At 32.8% G+C, this 15,440-nt stretch overlaps 1 protein-coding gene and 1 pseudogene across 1 annotated transcript; both read left to right on the top strand.

Annotated features, from left to right (window-relative positions):
• Positions 1–1,331: 1,331 nt before the first annotated feature.
• LOC136040678 (uncharacterized) lies at positions 1,332–13,820 on the top strand. The gene is made up of 2 exons (XM_065724977.1): positions 1,332–1,419; positions 13,417–13,820. The coding sequence occupies exons 1-2, from the start codon at positions 1,332–1,334 to the stop codon at positions 13,818–13,820; spliced, it is 492 nt and encodes a 163-aa protein (XP_065581049.1).
• Positions 13,821–14,080: 260 nt separating this feature from the next.
• LOC136040679 (S-adenosylmethionine synthase-like) lies at positions 14,081–15,089 on the top strand (annotated as a pseudogene).
• Positions 15,090–15,440: the final 351 nt, after the last annotated feature.

The following is a 15,440-nucleotide window of genomic DNA, read 5'->3' on the forward strand; positions in this document are numbered from 1 at the left end:
TGTTATTTTCAAATTATACTCCATAATAGAGAGGCTCCGAACACCCAGCATTGTATATTAAGCTCTTAATTTGACGTTTTTTTCTAACGTGACCAGATTCGTCCTGCGCCCTTTTCATTGAATTTTTTCCCCCATGGCATATTTCTCCAAGGAAAGATCCTCCCACATAGCCCCCTCCCTCAACCCTACCCCCAAAACCAAAAAAATCCCCCTGAAAACGTCTGTACACTTTCCAATAACCATTATTATATGTAAAGACTGGTTGAAGTTTGTAACTTGCAACCCCTCCCCCAGGGACTGTGGGGGAGTAAGTCATCCCCAAAAACATAGTTATTATGATTTTCGACTATGCTAAACAAAATGGCTATCTCAAAATTTTGATCCGTTGACTTTGGGGAAAAAATGAGCGTGGGAGGGGGCCTAGAAGCCCTCCAATTTTTTTGGTCACTTAAAAAGGGCACTAGAACTTTTCATTTCCGTTAGAATGAGCCCTCTTGCGACATTCTAGGACCACTTGGTCGATACGATGACCCCTGGGAAAAAAAAAAAAAAAAAAAAACAAAAAAAAAAAAAAAAAAAAAAAATAAACATGCACCCGTGATTTGTCTTCGGGCAAAAAATGCAAAATTCCACATTTTTGTAGATAGGAGCTTGAAACTTCTACAGTAGGGTTCTCTGATACGCTGAATCTGATGGTTTCATTTTCGTCAAGATCCTACGACTTTTAGGGGGTGTTTCCCCCTATTTTCCTAAATAAGGCAAATTTTCTCAGGCTCGTAACTTTTGATGGCTAAGACTAAACTTGATAAAACTTATATATTTAAAATCAGCATTAAAATGCGATTCTTTTGATGTAGCTATTGATATCAAAATTCAATTTTTTAGAGTTTTGGCTACTATTGAGCCGGATCGCTCCTTACTACAGTTCGTTACCACGAACTGTTTGACTTGGATAAGGTCATCAATGCCTACCAGATTTTAGTTAAAAAAACAAAGGTTCGGCGATATGTATTTCATAGTGAAGCTGAAAAACAAAGAAGAAAAAGAAAACTGAAAAAAGAAAAAATGTAAAAAACTAAAAAATACTAAAAAGAAAAAACACTCAAAGAGAAATTACAGACCGGGACACAAATGACGACCGGGACAGAGGGAATATAAATAATGACCAGGACACTCAAAGAGAAATTACAGACTGGGATACCGGGACACAAATGACGACCGGGACACAGGGAATATAAATGACGACCAGGACACAGGTATTTAAGAATATCGTTCAAAGACAAATTTTTAATTGTAAGAAGACCGTTGAAAGAGAAATTTCTAATTGTAAAATGACTGAAGAACCTACAATGGCAACACCCGAGGAAGCTGCTCAAAACGAATGTATTCAAGCCGAATTAGCTTTACAGAAGTGCCACAGTAATTGGCCCAAGACGCCATGCCGAAGGCTACACGTATTAAGCTCCAACCATTATCTTTCTTCCCCTCCCGAAAAGACATCTTGCTTAGTACAGGAATCTCTTCCAATACCAAACCCATTTAATCTCAGCCTTTCTCTAGGCTACTGACTCTAGTTTCTGCCTAGGTTAACCAAGAAGAAAAAAATGGGAAAAAAGCCTAATACTTTCAAACTCAACTCCTTACAAAAATTATTATGGTCATCCGATAGTTCAGAAGTTATTTGCGGTAAAATCTCACTTTCTGGAATTTCCCAGTGGGGTATGTTTCTAAACTATTGACGACCTCTCTCTTCGTCTATCTCTCGATCTATTCTTTCTTTCTCTCATTCGTTCCTATCAACCTCTCTACGGGTTTCTCTCATCTGCCTTCCTACGGGCATTTCTTTCTTTTCATATCTGTATAAACTTTTCAACGGTAGAGTTTTGTTTATTACGACTTGAGTGGAAGCTACCACCCCTAGAGCTAGAAAGTCTGTGTGAGTCCGGGATTGAACAGTTTCTAGTTCAATTTGCATTTTCTCTCTCTAAAAATATAGTCAAATTTTCAGTCCAACCCAAAATTCCAATCCAACCCGAAGAACCTAATAACTATGTCTATACCTTTATCCCAGTCTGTAATTTCTCTTTGAGTGTCCCGGTCGTCATTTATATAGATATACTAGCTGTTGGGGTGGCGCTTCGCACCACCCCAACACCTAGTTGGTGGGGCGCTTCGCGCCCCCCAAGCCCCCCTGCACGCATAAGTCGTTACGCGCCATATTAGTTATGCGCCATTGAAGTTGTGTCCCGGTGTCCCACCTGTGAATAGAGATATATATATATATATATATATATATATATATATATATATATATATATATATATATATATATATATATATATATATATATATATATATATATATATATACATATATATATATATATATATATATATATATATATATATATATATATATATATATATATATATATATATATATATATATATATATATATACATATATATATATATATATGTTGCATATAAATAGATTGTCAGGTTTACTGACTCTGTATTCAATCCGTATTCAGATCATTATCCGTATTCAGATCTATGCCTCATTATTCTAATAATGTGTCCCTGTGTCCCGGTCATCATTTATATTCCCTGTGTCCCGGTCGTCATTTGTGTCCCGGTGTCCCGGTATGTAATTTCATCAATTGACAAACATGACGTCAGTCGACAAACAACTTCATGACGCATACAGCTCAATCCTTATAATGACGTCAGTCGACAAACATGACGTCAGTCGACACAGAAACATGACGTCACCTGACAGACAGACACACAGACAGACAACTTATTTATATATGTATAGATAGATACAGTTTCATTTCAGTTTTTTTTCTCTTTTAGTTTTTTCTTTTCTTATTTTTTTTCTTTTTTAGTTTTTCTTTTTTAAGTTTCTTCTTTTTATTGATTTGTTTTCTTCAATTTGTCAATGTTCATTCTAACATTGACACTTGGAAAAATCTTTACGTGCCCAGCAAGCTAAAGCTCCAACAATTTATAAGAAACCTCAATATTTTGGGTATCTGTTTTAAGGTTTTCGAATTACCTTAATCTTTTGTCAAAATATATTGAAATATTTGTGCAATTCCCATTTTTTTTAGTTTTTTCCTTTTTTTTAGTTGTTTAGCTTTTTTATTTTTTTTATTTTTAGTTTTTTACCTTTTTATTTTTTTATTTTTTTTTACATTTTTTCCTTTTGAGTTTTTTCTTTTTTTTTATTTTTGAGTTTTTTTTAGTTTTTTCTTTTTAGTTTTTTTTTAGTTTTTTACCATTTTTCTTTTTTCAGTTTTCTTTTTCATCTTTATTTTTCAGACGTCATATGCAAACCCTCAATACAAAAATACATACAACTTATTTTTATATATAGATAAGATATAATCTGGCGTAACAGACATAGTGTAACAGACATAAAAGACAGACAGCTTATTTTTATATATATAGATTTTTATATATATAGATACAGTTTCTTCTTTAGTTTTTTTTCTTTTTTAGTTTTTTCTTTTTATTGATTTGTTTTCTTCAATTTGTCAATGGTCATTCTAACATTGACACTTGGAAAAATCTTTACGTGCCAAGCATGCTAAAGCTCCAACAATTTATATTAAACTTCAAAATTTGGGGTATCTGTTTTAAGGTTTTCGAATTACTTTACTCTATTGTCAAAATATATTGAAATATTTGTGCAATTCCCAGTTTTTTTTTAGTTTTTTCTTTTTTTTTAGTTTTTTAGCTTTTTTCAGTTTTTTTTTAGCTTTTTAGCTTTTTTATTTTTTTACGTTTTTTATTTTTAGGTTTTTTCTTGTTTTAATTTTTTTAATTTTTAATTTTTTTTTTAGTTTTTTCTTTTTAGTTTTTTTTTTTTAGTTTTTTACAATTTTTCTTTTTTCGAATAACTTTAATCTATTGTCAAAATATTTCGAAATATTTATGCAATTTCCAGTTTTTATATTCAAGTTTGTTTTCTTTTATATATATAGAAGATATAATCTGGCGTAACGGACAGACAACTTATTTATATATATATACTAGCTGTTGGGGTGGCGCTTCACGCCACCCCAACACCTAGTTGGTGGGGGCGCTTCGCGCCCCCCCCACCAAGCCCCCCCGCGCGTGTAAGTCGTTACGCGCCATATTAGTTACGCGCCATTGTAGTTGTGTCCCTATGTCCCACCTGTGAATATAGACATATATATATATATATATATATATATATATATATATATATATATATATATATATATATATATATATATATATGTTTTTAACTACGTAAAACTTGCGAATATACAACATTCTTTGCTGTCCCATTGTCTGTGCATATAAATAGATTGTCAGGTTTACCGACTCTTGAACATGCAACACATAATGGTCCATGGGAAAACAATCCGTATTCAGATCTATACCTCATGATTCTAATGATTGCCCTTGAGCTTTGTTGATGGTGATTGCTAATCGACCATTCCCTGAGTCGCCATCGTCATTTATATATCCCCCTGTGCAACCCGGCGTCCCCTTTGTAGTTATGTCCCTGTGTCCCGGTCGTCATTTATATTCCCTGTGTCCCGGTCGTCATTTGTGTCCCGGTGTCCCAGTCTGTGATTTCTCTTTGAGTGTCCCGGGCTTCATTTATATTCCTTGTGTCCCGGTGTCCCGGTCGTCATTTATATCCCCCTGTGCCCCCCGGCGTCCCTGTTGTAGTTGTGTCCCTGTGTCCCGGTCGTCATTTGTATCCCGGTGTCCCGGTCTGTATATACATTCGTTTTTTAGTTTTGTTTTTCTCCTTTATTTTTTCCTTTTTTCTTTTTTTCTTTTTTAGTTTATTTAGATTTTTAGATTTTTTAGTTTTTTTATTAGTTTTCAGTTGTTTTTTTCTTTTTAGTTTTTTTGTAGTTTTTACCTTCTTTTTAGTTTTTTAGTCTTTTTTTACTTATGTCCTGGTCGTCATTTATACTCCCTGTGTCCCGGTGCTTTGTTGATTGCTAATCGAACATTCCTTTTGTCCCGGTCGCTTTCTCTTTGAGTGTCGTCATTTATTTAGATTGTCAGGTACCTCATGATTCTAATGATTGCCCTTGAGCTTTGTTGATGGTGATTGCTAATTCAGTTTTTTTTCGTTTTTTCTTTTTACTTTTTTTTTAGTTTTTATCTTTTTTATTTTTTTTATTTTTATTCTTAATTTTATTAGTTTTCTTTTTCTCTTCTATTTTTTGTTTTTCTCCTTTATTTTTTTCTTTTTTCTTTTTTTTTCTTTTTTAGTTTATTTAGATTTTTCGATTTTTTAGTTTTTTTATTAGTTTTTAGTTGTTTTTTTCTTTTTAGTTTTTTTGTAGTTTTTACCTTCTTTTTAGTTTTTTAGTTTTTTTTTACTTATGTCCTGGTCGTCATTTATACTCCCTGTGTCCCGGTGCTTTGTTGATTGCTAATCGAACATTCCTTTTGTCCCGGTCGCTTTCTCTTTGAGTGTCGTCATTTATTAAGATTGTCAGGTACCTCATGATTCTAATGATTACCCTTGAGCTTTGTTGATGGTGATTGCTAATTTAGTTATTTTTCGTTTTTTCTTTTTACTTTTTTTTTTAATTTTTTATCTTTTTTATTTTTTTTATTTTTATTCTTAATTTTATTAGTTTTCTTTTTCTCTTCTATTTTTCATTTTTTTCCTTTTTTTTAAGTTTTTTTTTTTAGTTTTTAGTTTTTTTAGTTTTTTAGTTTTTTTAGTTTTTTTAGTTTTTTAGCTTTTTAATTTTTTTTTATTAGTTTTTATTTTTTTTTGTAGTTTTTGCCTTTTTTTAGTTTTTTCAGTTTTTTTTTTAGTTTTTAGTTTTTTACCTTTTTTAGCCTAACCAGGATTTGAACCTGGGACCTTCATTCTCCGTTCTGACACCCTCTCTCATCGAGTGACTACTCCAGCATGTTCATTTTGGTGTTTTAAATGGTATATTATTAACCAAATTAATGTGTTTTACAATATACTAAGCATCGTCAAAGCAAAAATGACGACAACTAATTTCATGACGTCAGCCGACACAGAAACATGACGTCACCTGATCCACAGCCAGACAGACAGACAACTTATTTTTATATATATAGACTAGCTGTTGGGGTGGCGCTTCGCGCCACCCCAACACCTAGTTGGTGGGGGCGCTTCGCGCCCCCCCCCAAGCCCCCCCGCGCGCGTAAGTCGTTACGCGCCATAATAGTTACGCGCCATTGTAGTTGTGTCCCTATGTCCTACCTGTGAATATATATATATATATATATATATATATATATATATATATATATATATATATATATATATATATATATATATATATATATATATATATATATATATATATATATATATATATATATATATATATATATATATATATATATATATATATATATATATATATATATATATGGTTTTAACTACGTAAAACTTGCGAATATACAACATTCTTTGCTGTCCCATTGTCTTTGCATATAAATAGATTGTCAGGTTTACCGACTCTTGAACATGCAACATATAATGGTCCATGGGAAAACAATCTGTATTCAGATCTATACCTCGTGATTCTAATGATTGCCCTTGAGCTTTGTTGATGGTGATTGCTAATCGACCATTCCCTGCCCCGGTGTCCCGGTCGTCATTTATATCCCCCTGTTTCCCCCGGTATCCCCGTTGTAGTTGTGTCCCTGTGTCCCGGTCGTCATTTATATTCCCTGTGTCCCGGTCGTCATTTGTATCCCGGTGTCCCGGTCTGTATATACATTCGTTTTTTAGTTTTGTTTTTCTCCTTTATTTTTTTCCTTTTTTTTTCTTTTTTAGTTTATTTAGATTTTTAGATTTTTTAGTTTTTTTATTAGTTTTTAGTTTTTTTTTCTTTTTAGTTTTTTTGTAGTTTTTACCTTCTTTTTAGTTTTGTTAGTTTTTTTTTTTACTTATGTCCTGGTCGTCATTTATACTCCCTGTGTCCCGGTGCTTTGTTGATTGCTAATCGAACATTCCTTTTGTCCTGGTCGCTTTCTCTTTGAGTGTCGTCATTTATTTTTTTCTTTTTTAGTTCTTTTAGTTTTTACCTTTTTTAGTTTTTTTTAGTTTTTTAGATGAAAATTTTTTTTAGTTTTTTCCTTTTTTTCTTTTTAGTTTTTTATTGGTTTTTACCTTTATTTTAGCTTATTTTTCAGTTTTTTCCTTTTTTTAGTTTTTTTTATTTTTTATTTTTTTTAGTTTTTTACCTTTTTTTAGTTTTTTTAGTTTTTTTAGTTTTTTAGCTTTTTTACTTTTTTTATTAGTTTTTAGTTTTTTTTGTAGTTTTTGCCTTTTTTTAGTTTTTTCAGTTTTTTTTTAGTTTTTTATTGGTTTTTACCTTTATTTTAGCTTATTTTTCAGTTTTTTCCTTTTTTTTAGTTTTTTTTAGTTTTTAGTTTTTTTAGTTTTTTACCTTTTTTTAGTTTTTTTAGTTTTTTAGCTTTTTTATTTTTTTTATTAGTTTTTAGTTTTTTTTGTAGTTTTTGCCTTTTTTTAGTTTTTTTAGTTTTTTAGCTTTTTTATTAGTTTTTAGTTTTTTTTGTAGTTTTTGCCTTTTTTTAGTTTTTTTAGTTTTTTAGCTTTTTTATTTTTTTTATTAGTTTTTAGTTTTTTTTTGTAGTTAGTTTTTTTTAGTTTTTTACCTTTTTTTAGTTTTTTTAGTTTTTTTTAGTTTTTTAGCTTTTTTATTTTTTTTATTAGTTTTTAGTTTTTTTTGTAGTTTTTGCCTTTTTTTAGTTTTTTTAGTTTTTTAGCTTTTTTATTAGTTTTTAGTTTTTTTTGTAGTTTTTGCCTTTTTTTTAGTTTTTTTAGTTTTTTAGCTTTTTTATTTTTTTTATTAGTTTTAGTTTTTTTTGTAGTTTTTGCCTTTTTTTAGTTTTTTCAGTTTTGACGTCACCTGATCCAGTTTTTTCAGGTGACGTCACCTGATCCAAATAGATTGTCAGGTTTACCGACTCTTGAACATGCAACATATAATGGTCCATGGGAAAACAATCTGTATTCAGATCTATACCTCATGATTCTAATGATTGCCCTTGAGCTTTGTTGATGGTGATTGCTAATCGACCATTCCCTGTCCCGGTGTCCCGGTCGTCATTTATATCCCCCTGTTTCCCCCGGTGTCCCCGTTGTAGTTGTGTCCCTGTGTCCCGGTCGTCATTTATATTCCCTGTGTCCCGGTCGTCATTTGTATCCCGGTGTCCCGGTCTGTATATACATTCGTTTTTTAGTTTTGTTTTGCTAAAGCTCAAAAATTTATAATAAACCTCAAATTTTAGGTATCTGTTTTAAGGTTTCCGAATTACTTTAATCTATTGTTAAAATATTTCGAAATATTTATGCAATTCCCAGTTTTTACATTTTAGTTTGTTTTCGTTTATATATATAGAAGATATGATCTGGCGTAACGGACAGACAACTTATTTTTATATATATAGACTAGCTGTTGGGGTGGCGCTTCGCGCCACCCCAACACCTAGTTGGTGGGGCGCTTCGCGCCCCCCAAGCCCCCCCGCGCGCGTAAGTCGTTACGCGCCATATTAGTTATGCGCCATTGTAGTTGTGTCCCTGTGTCCCACCTGTGAATATAGATAGATTTATATATGTGTTTCAAACTACGCAAAAATTGCGAATAAACAACATTCTTGGCTTTCCCATTGTCTGTGCATATGCAAAGCCGTATGTACTAATAATGACGTCATATACAAACGCTCTTTTTACAAACAAACAAACATGCATCCACATAACTCGTTTTTATATAGATAGATACAATACAAATTAACTGCGTAAAACTTGCGAATAAACAACATTCTTCGCTGTCCAATTGTCGCTGCATATAAATACATTGTCAGGTTTACCGACCCTCGAACATGCAACGTACAATTGTCCATGGGAAAAACAATCAGGATTAAGATCTATACCACATTTTTCTAATGATTGACCTTGAGCTTTGTTAATGGTGATTGCAAATACTAATCGAATTGGGAATTGCAATCTTTTAAATTGAAAAAGCAGATCCTTTGGAATCATGGGAATGCGAGGAATAAGAACAGCCTCACCCTCATAAGGCCCAGTCAAGATTGTGGCCTCTATTAGGTTTTCCATTGTTTTTTTTTTTACGGCAAGTCGCGTGCCATTGCAAAGCTTTGGTGGGTTGATATTTCTTAAAAGTATTATTGGTACGCCTAATTTTAGTTGTAGCACGTGTGGTGGAAACCCTGAAGGATCTATGGAATTTAAAAATTCAGATGGATAATTAACCGCTTCATTTGGTTCCAAAACTGTGTCGACTGACTTGTAAAGGACTGCCTGGTCTCGAATCTTGTTCAAAACAATATTGTTGATTTCGTGGACGTCTATATTTTTGGGTGCGAGAATCGCTCTTTCACTTAGCCATTTATTATTTTTATAATTTTTTAGAATATTCGGAAATACTTTTTCAATCAATTCATTTTTGGACGTCACTAAATTACAGAAATCAGCAGGTAGTTGTATACGTCCTGAAATTGAGTCTACTGTTTGACCAGAGTCATCGTTTTGCAATCGGACTCGCATATTTGTAGTTAATTTTAATATTTTTACGTGTGCCTATAAATTAGAATTTTTTAGGCAAGCATTCATTTCGTCTGCAGGAGTTAAACTACGTATAAATTGCGAATATACAACATTCTTGGCTTTCCCATTGTCTCTGCATATACAAAGCCGTATGTACTAATAATGACATCATATGCAAACGCTCTTTTTACAAACAAACAAACATGCATACATACAACTCGTTTTTATATAGATAGATAGATAGATATATAGATAAAATACAAATTAACTGCGTAAAACTTGCGAATATACAACATTCTTCGCTGTCCAATTGTCGCTGCATATAAATAGATTGTCAGGTTTACCGACCCTCGAACATGCAACGTACAATTGTCAATGGGAAAAACAATCAGTATTAAGATCTATACCACATTTTTCTAATGATTGACCTTGAGCTTTGTTAATGGTGATTGCAAATGCTAATCGAATTGGGAATTGCAATCTTTTAAACTGAAAAGGCAGATCCGTGGGAATCTTGGGAATGCGAGGAATAAGAACAGCCTCACCCTCAAAAGGCCCTGTCAAGATTGTGGCCTCTATTAGGTTTTCCATTGTTTTTTTTTACGGCAGGTCGAGTGCCATAGCAAAGCTTTGGTGGGTTTATATTTCTTAAAAGTATTATTGGTAGGCCTATTTTTAGTTGTAGCACGTGTGGTGGAAACCCTGAGAATAATATCTCGAGGTAAAAACTGATCACCGACCATAACGATGGCCACTTCGTCGATAGTTGGAGCATTGTATCTACGCACATGTTGGCCAGGAGGCGTTTTGTCAGCGGAAATAACAATTTTATGCGTATAAGTAGGCATCAAATCGATGGCTGTTTTGAACAGACGCACTAAATTATTATTTTCGTGGAAAAGATGTTGTAATTGGGAAACGATTGTCCTTTCAATGTTGGGAGAAATTTCGCAACGTGCATTCAATTCAGAATTTCTATCACTGATGAAGCACAATTGTAAAAATTTATGATTCTCGCCTGAGAATGGTAGAAGAGACCCTGCTCTATGATAAATTTGCCCTTTTACTTTGAAAGTAGACATAAATTGATCTTGATTTTCAATTTGGGCTCCAAACGACGTCATTTGGAAACATGAGTTGTATTTTCTGATTCATTTATATTCCTTATGTCCCGGTGTCCCGGTCGTCATTTATATCCCCCTGTTTTATATCCCGCTTATTTTTCAGTTTTTTCCTTTTTTTAGTTTTTTTTACTTTTTTAGTTCTTTTAGTTTTTACGTTTTTTAGTTTTTTTTAGTTTTTTAGATGAATTTTTTTTTTAGTTTTTTACCTTTTTTTCTTTTTAGTTTTTATTGGTGTTTACCTTTTTTAGCTTTTTATCTTTTTTATTTTTTTTTATTTTTTTTTTTAATTTTATTAGTATTCGTTTTCTCTTCTATTTTTCATTTTTCCTTTTTTTTAGTTTTTTTTAGTTTTTAGTTTTTTAAGTTTTTTCCTTTTTTTAGTTTCTTTAGTTTTTTTAGTTTTTCGGCTTTTTTATTTTTTTATTAGTTTTTAGTTTTTTTTGTAGTTTTTGCCTTTTTTTAGTTTTTTCAGTTTTTTTTTTAGTTTTTAGTTTTTTACCTTTTTTAGCCTAACCAGGATTTGAACCTGGGACCTTCATTCTCCGTTCTGACACCCTCTCTCACCGAGTGACTACTCCAGCATGTTCATTTTGGTGTTTTAAATGGTATATTATTAACCAAATTAATGTGTTTTACAATATACTAAGCATCGTCATAACAAAAATGACGGCAACTAATTTCATGACGTCAGCCGAAACATGACGTCACCTGATCCACAGATCCACAGACCCACAGACAGACAGACAACTTATTTTTATCTCTTTACACTAAAACTTAGATTTTGTCCCAATTCCTTAAGAATGACCTCTGATTTACAAAGGCCGTAGAATAAATAGTTGAAATTAATAAAACTACCTTAGCGTAAAGAGTGAGGTATAACGAGGAGGTAAACCCCTAATATGCGTAATAATTTTTGTTTGTTTTAATTTTTAATGCTGCTCCTTACTTTCAGTAGAAAAAACTTTTCATATTTATTTTTTCACTGTTTTTCCAAATAATGCTAGAAAATCCTGTGCCCCCTTCATTGAAATTCTCTTCCCCCATTGGAAGTTTCTCCTTGGAAATATCCTCCCACGTACCCCCCCCCCCTAACTCAACCCCTAAACAAAAAAAACCTGAAAACGTCTCTACACTTCCTAGTAACTATTACTATATGTAAAAACAGGTCAAAGTCTGTAACTTGCAGCCCCTCCCACGGGGACTGCGGGTGAGTAAGTCGTCCCTAAAGACAAAGTTATTAGGTTTTTCGATTATGGTGAATAAAATGGCTATCTCAGAATTTTGATCCAATGACTTTTGGGGAAAATGAGCGTGGGAGGGGGCCTAGGTGCCCTCCAATTATTTTGGTCACTCAAAAAGGGCACTAGAACTTTTAATTTCCGTTATAATGAGCCCTTTTGCGACATTCTAGGACTACTCAGTCAATACGATAACAACTGAAAAAAAAAAAAAAAAATAAACACGCATCCGTGATCTGTCTTCTGGCAAAAAATGCGAAATTCCACATTTTTGTAGATAGGAGCTTGAAACTTCTACACTAGGGTTCTTTGATACGTTGAATTTGATGGTGTGATTTTCGTTAAGATTGTACGACTTTTAAGGGATGTTTTCCCCTATTTTCTAAAATGAGGCAAATTTTCTCAGGCTCGTAACTTTTGATGGGTATAACTGATCTCGATGAAGCTTATATATTTAAAATCAGCATTAAAATGCGATTCTTTTGATGTAACTGTTGGTATCAAAATTACAGAAAATTTCTAAAAGAGTTTTTAGAGTTTCGGTTACTATTGAGCCAGGTCGCTCCTTGTTACAGTTCGTTACCACGAACTGTTTCATATGATTATTGATGGTATTAGGTATTTTAATCTTTTTGCCAATAGTCTATAAATTATGGTTTTCGGCAAACGATTGCAATTCATTAATTGTATAATGCGGTATTTGATCTTTTATCTTGACGAGTTTGGATTTTCGTTGTAAACAACTTTTAATCCCTTCTGCAAAGTCAGCAATTCATTAGGAGCTGATTTTAGTAAACAAATTTCAAATCTAAAAAAAGTCAAGCCTGAGGAATTTCAGTGCTTGTTATTTACTACTCTTAAGACTTTCCTAAGATTGTAGAAGTCTGTTAGCATTTATTGATATGTTTCATAGCTTAAATTTGTTTAAAAACTTTATTCGGCAATAAATGGAGATTTATTGTATGCAATGTAAAAGGATTACTGCAACCGAGTCCTCTTTACTGCAACCTTAACAATTACTGCACCTTAAGGTTACTTAACTTTACTTAACTATTACTTAACTTTACTGCAACCTTAAGGATTACTGCAACCTTAACTCGGACAGTTTTAAAAAGAAATAAAGTGTCAATGATTAAAGGTATTTGCACATGTTGTGGCTGCAAGAAAAATCGTTTCTTAAGAAAGGCTTGTTTCTTAAACAAACTCTTAGAACTCTATTATTCGAACCTCTCTGGGATTAATGATTTACATAGAAAACTAAAAGAACATGGTTTTACTGTATCAAAATCTAAAATCAAAGAGGGGTTTCAAAAATCAAAATAATTATTTTTTACAATATCCAGCTTATAATACACTTAAAAGAAATCGCGTTTAGATTCATATTATCGACGACTAGTGGCAAGCAGATTTGGTTGATATGCAGCATTGTAATTGTGAAAATAATAATTTTAATTACATTCTTGCAGTCATCGATTGTTCTAATAAATATGCTCGGTCCATTCCCCTAATGGATGAAACGGGTAAGGAAATTATTAATACTTTTATGGGTTTATTTAAACATAGAAAACCTAGAAAATTAGAAACAGATAAAGGTGAAGAATTTGTTATGAACAACGTTCAATTATTTTTAAGAGTCATGACATTCATTTGGTTCTCATCTGAAAGTGAATTGAAAGCTTATATTGTTGAACAGTTTAATGGAACAATCAAAGAGAAATTATGGGAATATTTTACTCATAACAACACAAAACGTTGGACAGATGCATTACCCTATTCCGTTGACAATTATAACAATTCTTATCATCGATCCATTAAAATGAAACCAATAGAAGGGAGTAAAAAAGGAAATGAAAAAGCAGGTCTACACTAATTTATTTCCTGATGTCGAAGTTCAAAAACCATCCATAAACAAATTCAATGTTGGCTATTTGGTTAGAATTAATAAAAGTAAGGGTGCTTTTGATAAAGGTTACCTACCAAATTATACAACTAAAGTGTTTCAAATAGCTCAAGTGAAACATTCAACCGCTATAATGTACGAACTGTCAGATAAAACTGGTGAACTCATTATTGGTGGTTTTTACGAAAAAGAACGCTCGAAAGCTATTCAATAAAACTTTCATTCTATAAATGTATCCTATAAAGTTGAATAAATTGTTAGCGAGTATAGTGAAAAGTAGAGAAGCACAAAGAAATATAGTTCAAGAATGTTCCTTTGAGCAAGCTGGATTTCGTGACTATGCTGAAAAGTTGGGTGCTTCAATCGTGGAAGCAGAAGGTAAAAATACAAATATGATAACTGATAAATTATAAGAAAGTGACAAAAATTTAAGAAGACGATTACAACGATAGCTGAGTTGAGTAGAGATGGAACATTCTGGTGGGCAAGCCTGATACCAAATCACATGTCAGGTGTGAATATTACTTTGATCAAGGAGCCTGCATTCCTATCCGAGTTCGCACTGTTGTCATATCAGTTCAACATTCAGAGAAAAATAGTTTGGAACAACTCCAAAGTGACATTATGGAACACGTCGTTAAAACGGTCATCCCAGGCGAATATTTAGACTCGAGAACGGTGTTTCACATTAACCCTTGTGGGGCTTTTATCATCGGTGGACCAATGGGTGATTCCGGTTTAACGGGGAGAAAAATCATTGTTGACACATACGGTGGCTGGGGAGCACATGGCGGTGGCGCATTCAGTGGCAAAGACTTTACAAAAGTTGATAGATCTACAGCCTATGCCGCAATATGGGTGGCAAAATCGTTGGTCAAATCTGGAATATGCAGGCGTTGTTTAGTTCAAGTCTCCTATGCTATTGATGTTGCTGAACCTTTATCAATTACTATCTTTGACCATGGCACCAGTGACAAAACACAGAAAGAACTTATCACCATTGTAAAGAAGAATTTCGACCTCAGACCTGGTGGTATTCTTAAAGACTTGGATCTGAAGAGGCCTATTTACCAAAAACTAGCACCTATGGTCATTTTGGCAGAGATTTCTTCAGCTGGGAGCAAGTCAAACCCCTTATCCTGTAAATGAAGTTTCTCCCTTTCTTTTCCTTCTTCTATAAACGCTGCTAGTAGTTATTGTTTTAATAGTGCCATCTATTTATACTCTGTTCCTTTTTTAAGACTTTGAGGGTGGTAAAAGGTCACATAGAGTTTACATTCCCTCTGCCAACCTCTCTGTAAAGCCTGCAAATACCAACGTTGAATATTGATCTTTTTCGAAATTCTTGCCCCTATTTGGGCTCTATGTTCAATGCTATTGAAAATAATAATTATATTGATTCTAATAGTGCAATGATTATTGTGCTGCCAAAGGTAACTCCTAAAAGCTGTGTTGACAATTTCGCTCTCAAATTTTCAGAATTTAAACGAAAATGTAGTTCAGCTAAAAACAGAGTCACTATATAACCAAAATAGGCTAATGGGGCGATCTATCGCATTAGCTGAAGCCCCATTTAAAATAACTTTTTGA

Source organism: Artemia franciscana, chromosome 21, assembly GCF_032884065.1.
Source record: "Artemia franciscana chromosome 21, ASM3288406v1, whole genome shotgun sequence".
Classification (NCBI taxonomy): Eukaryota; Metazoa; Arthropoda; class Branchiopoda; order Anostraca; family Artemiidae; genus Artemia; species Artemia franciscana.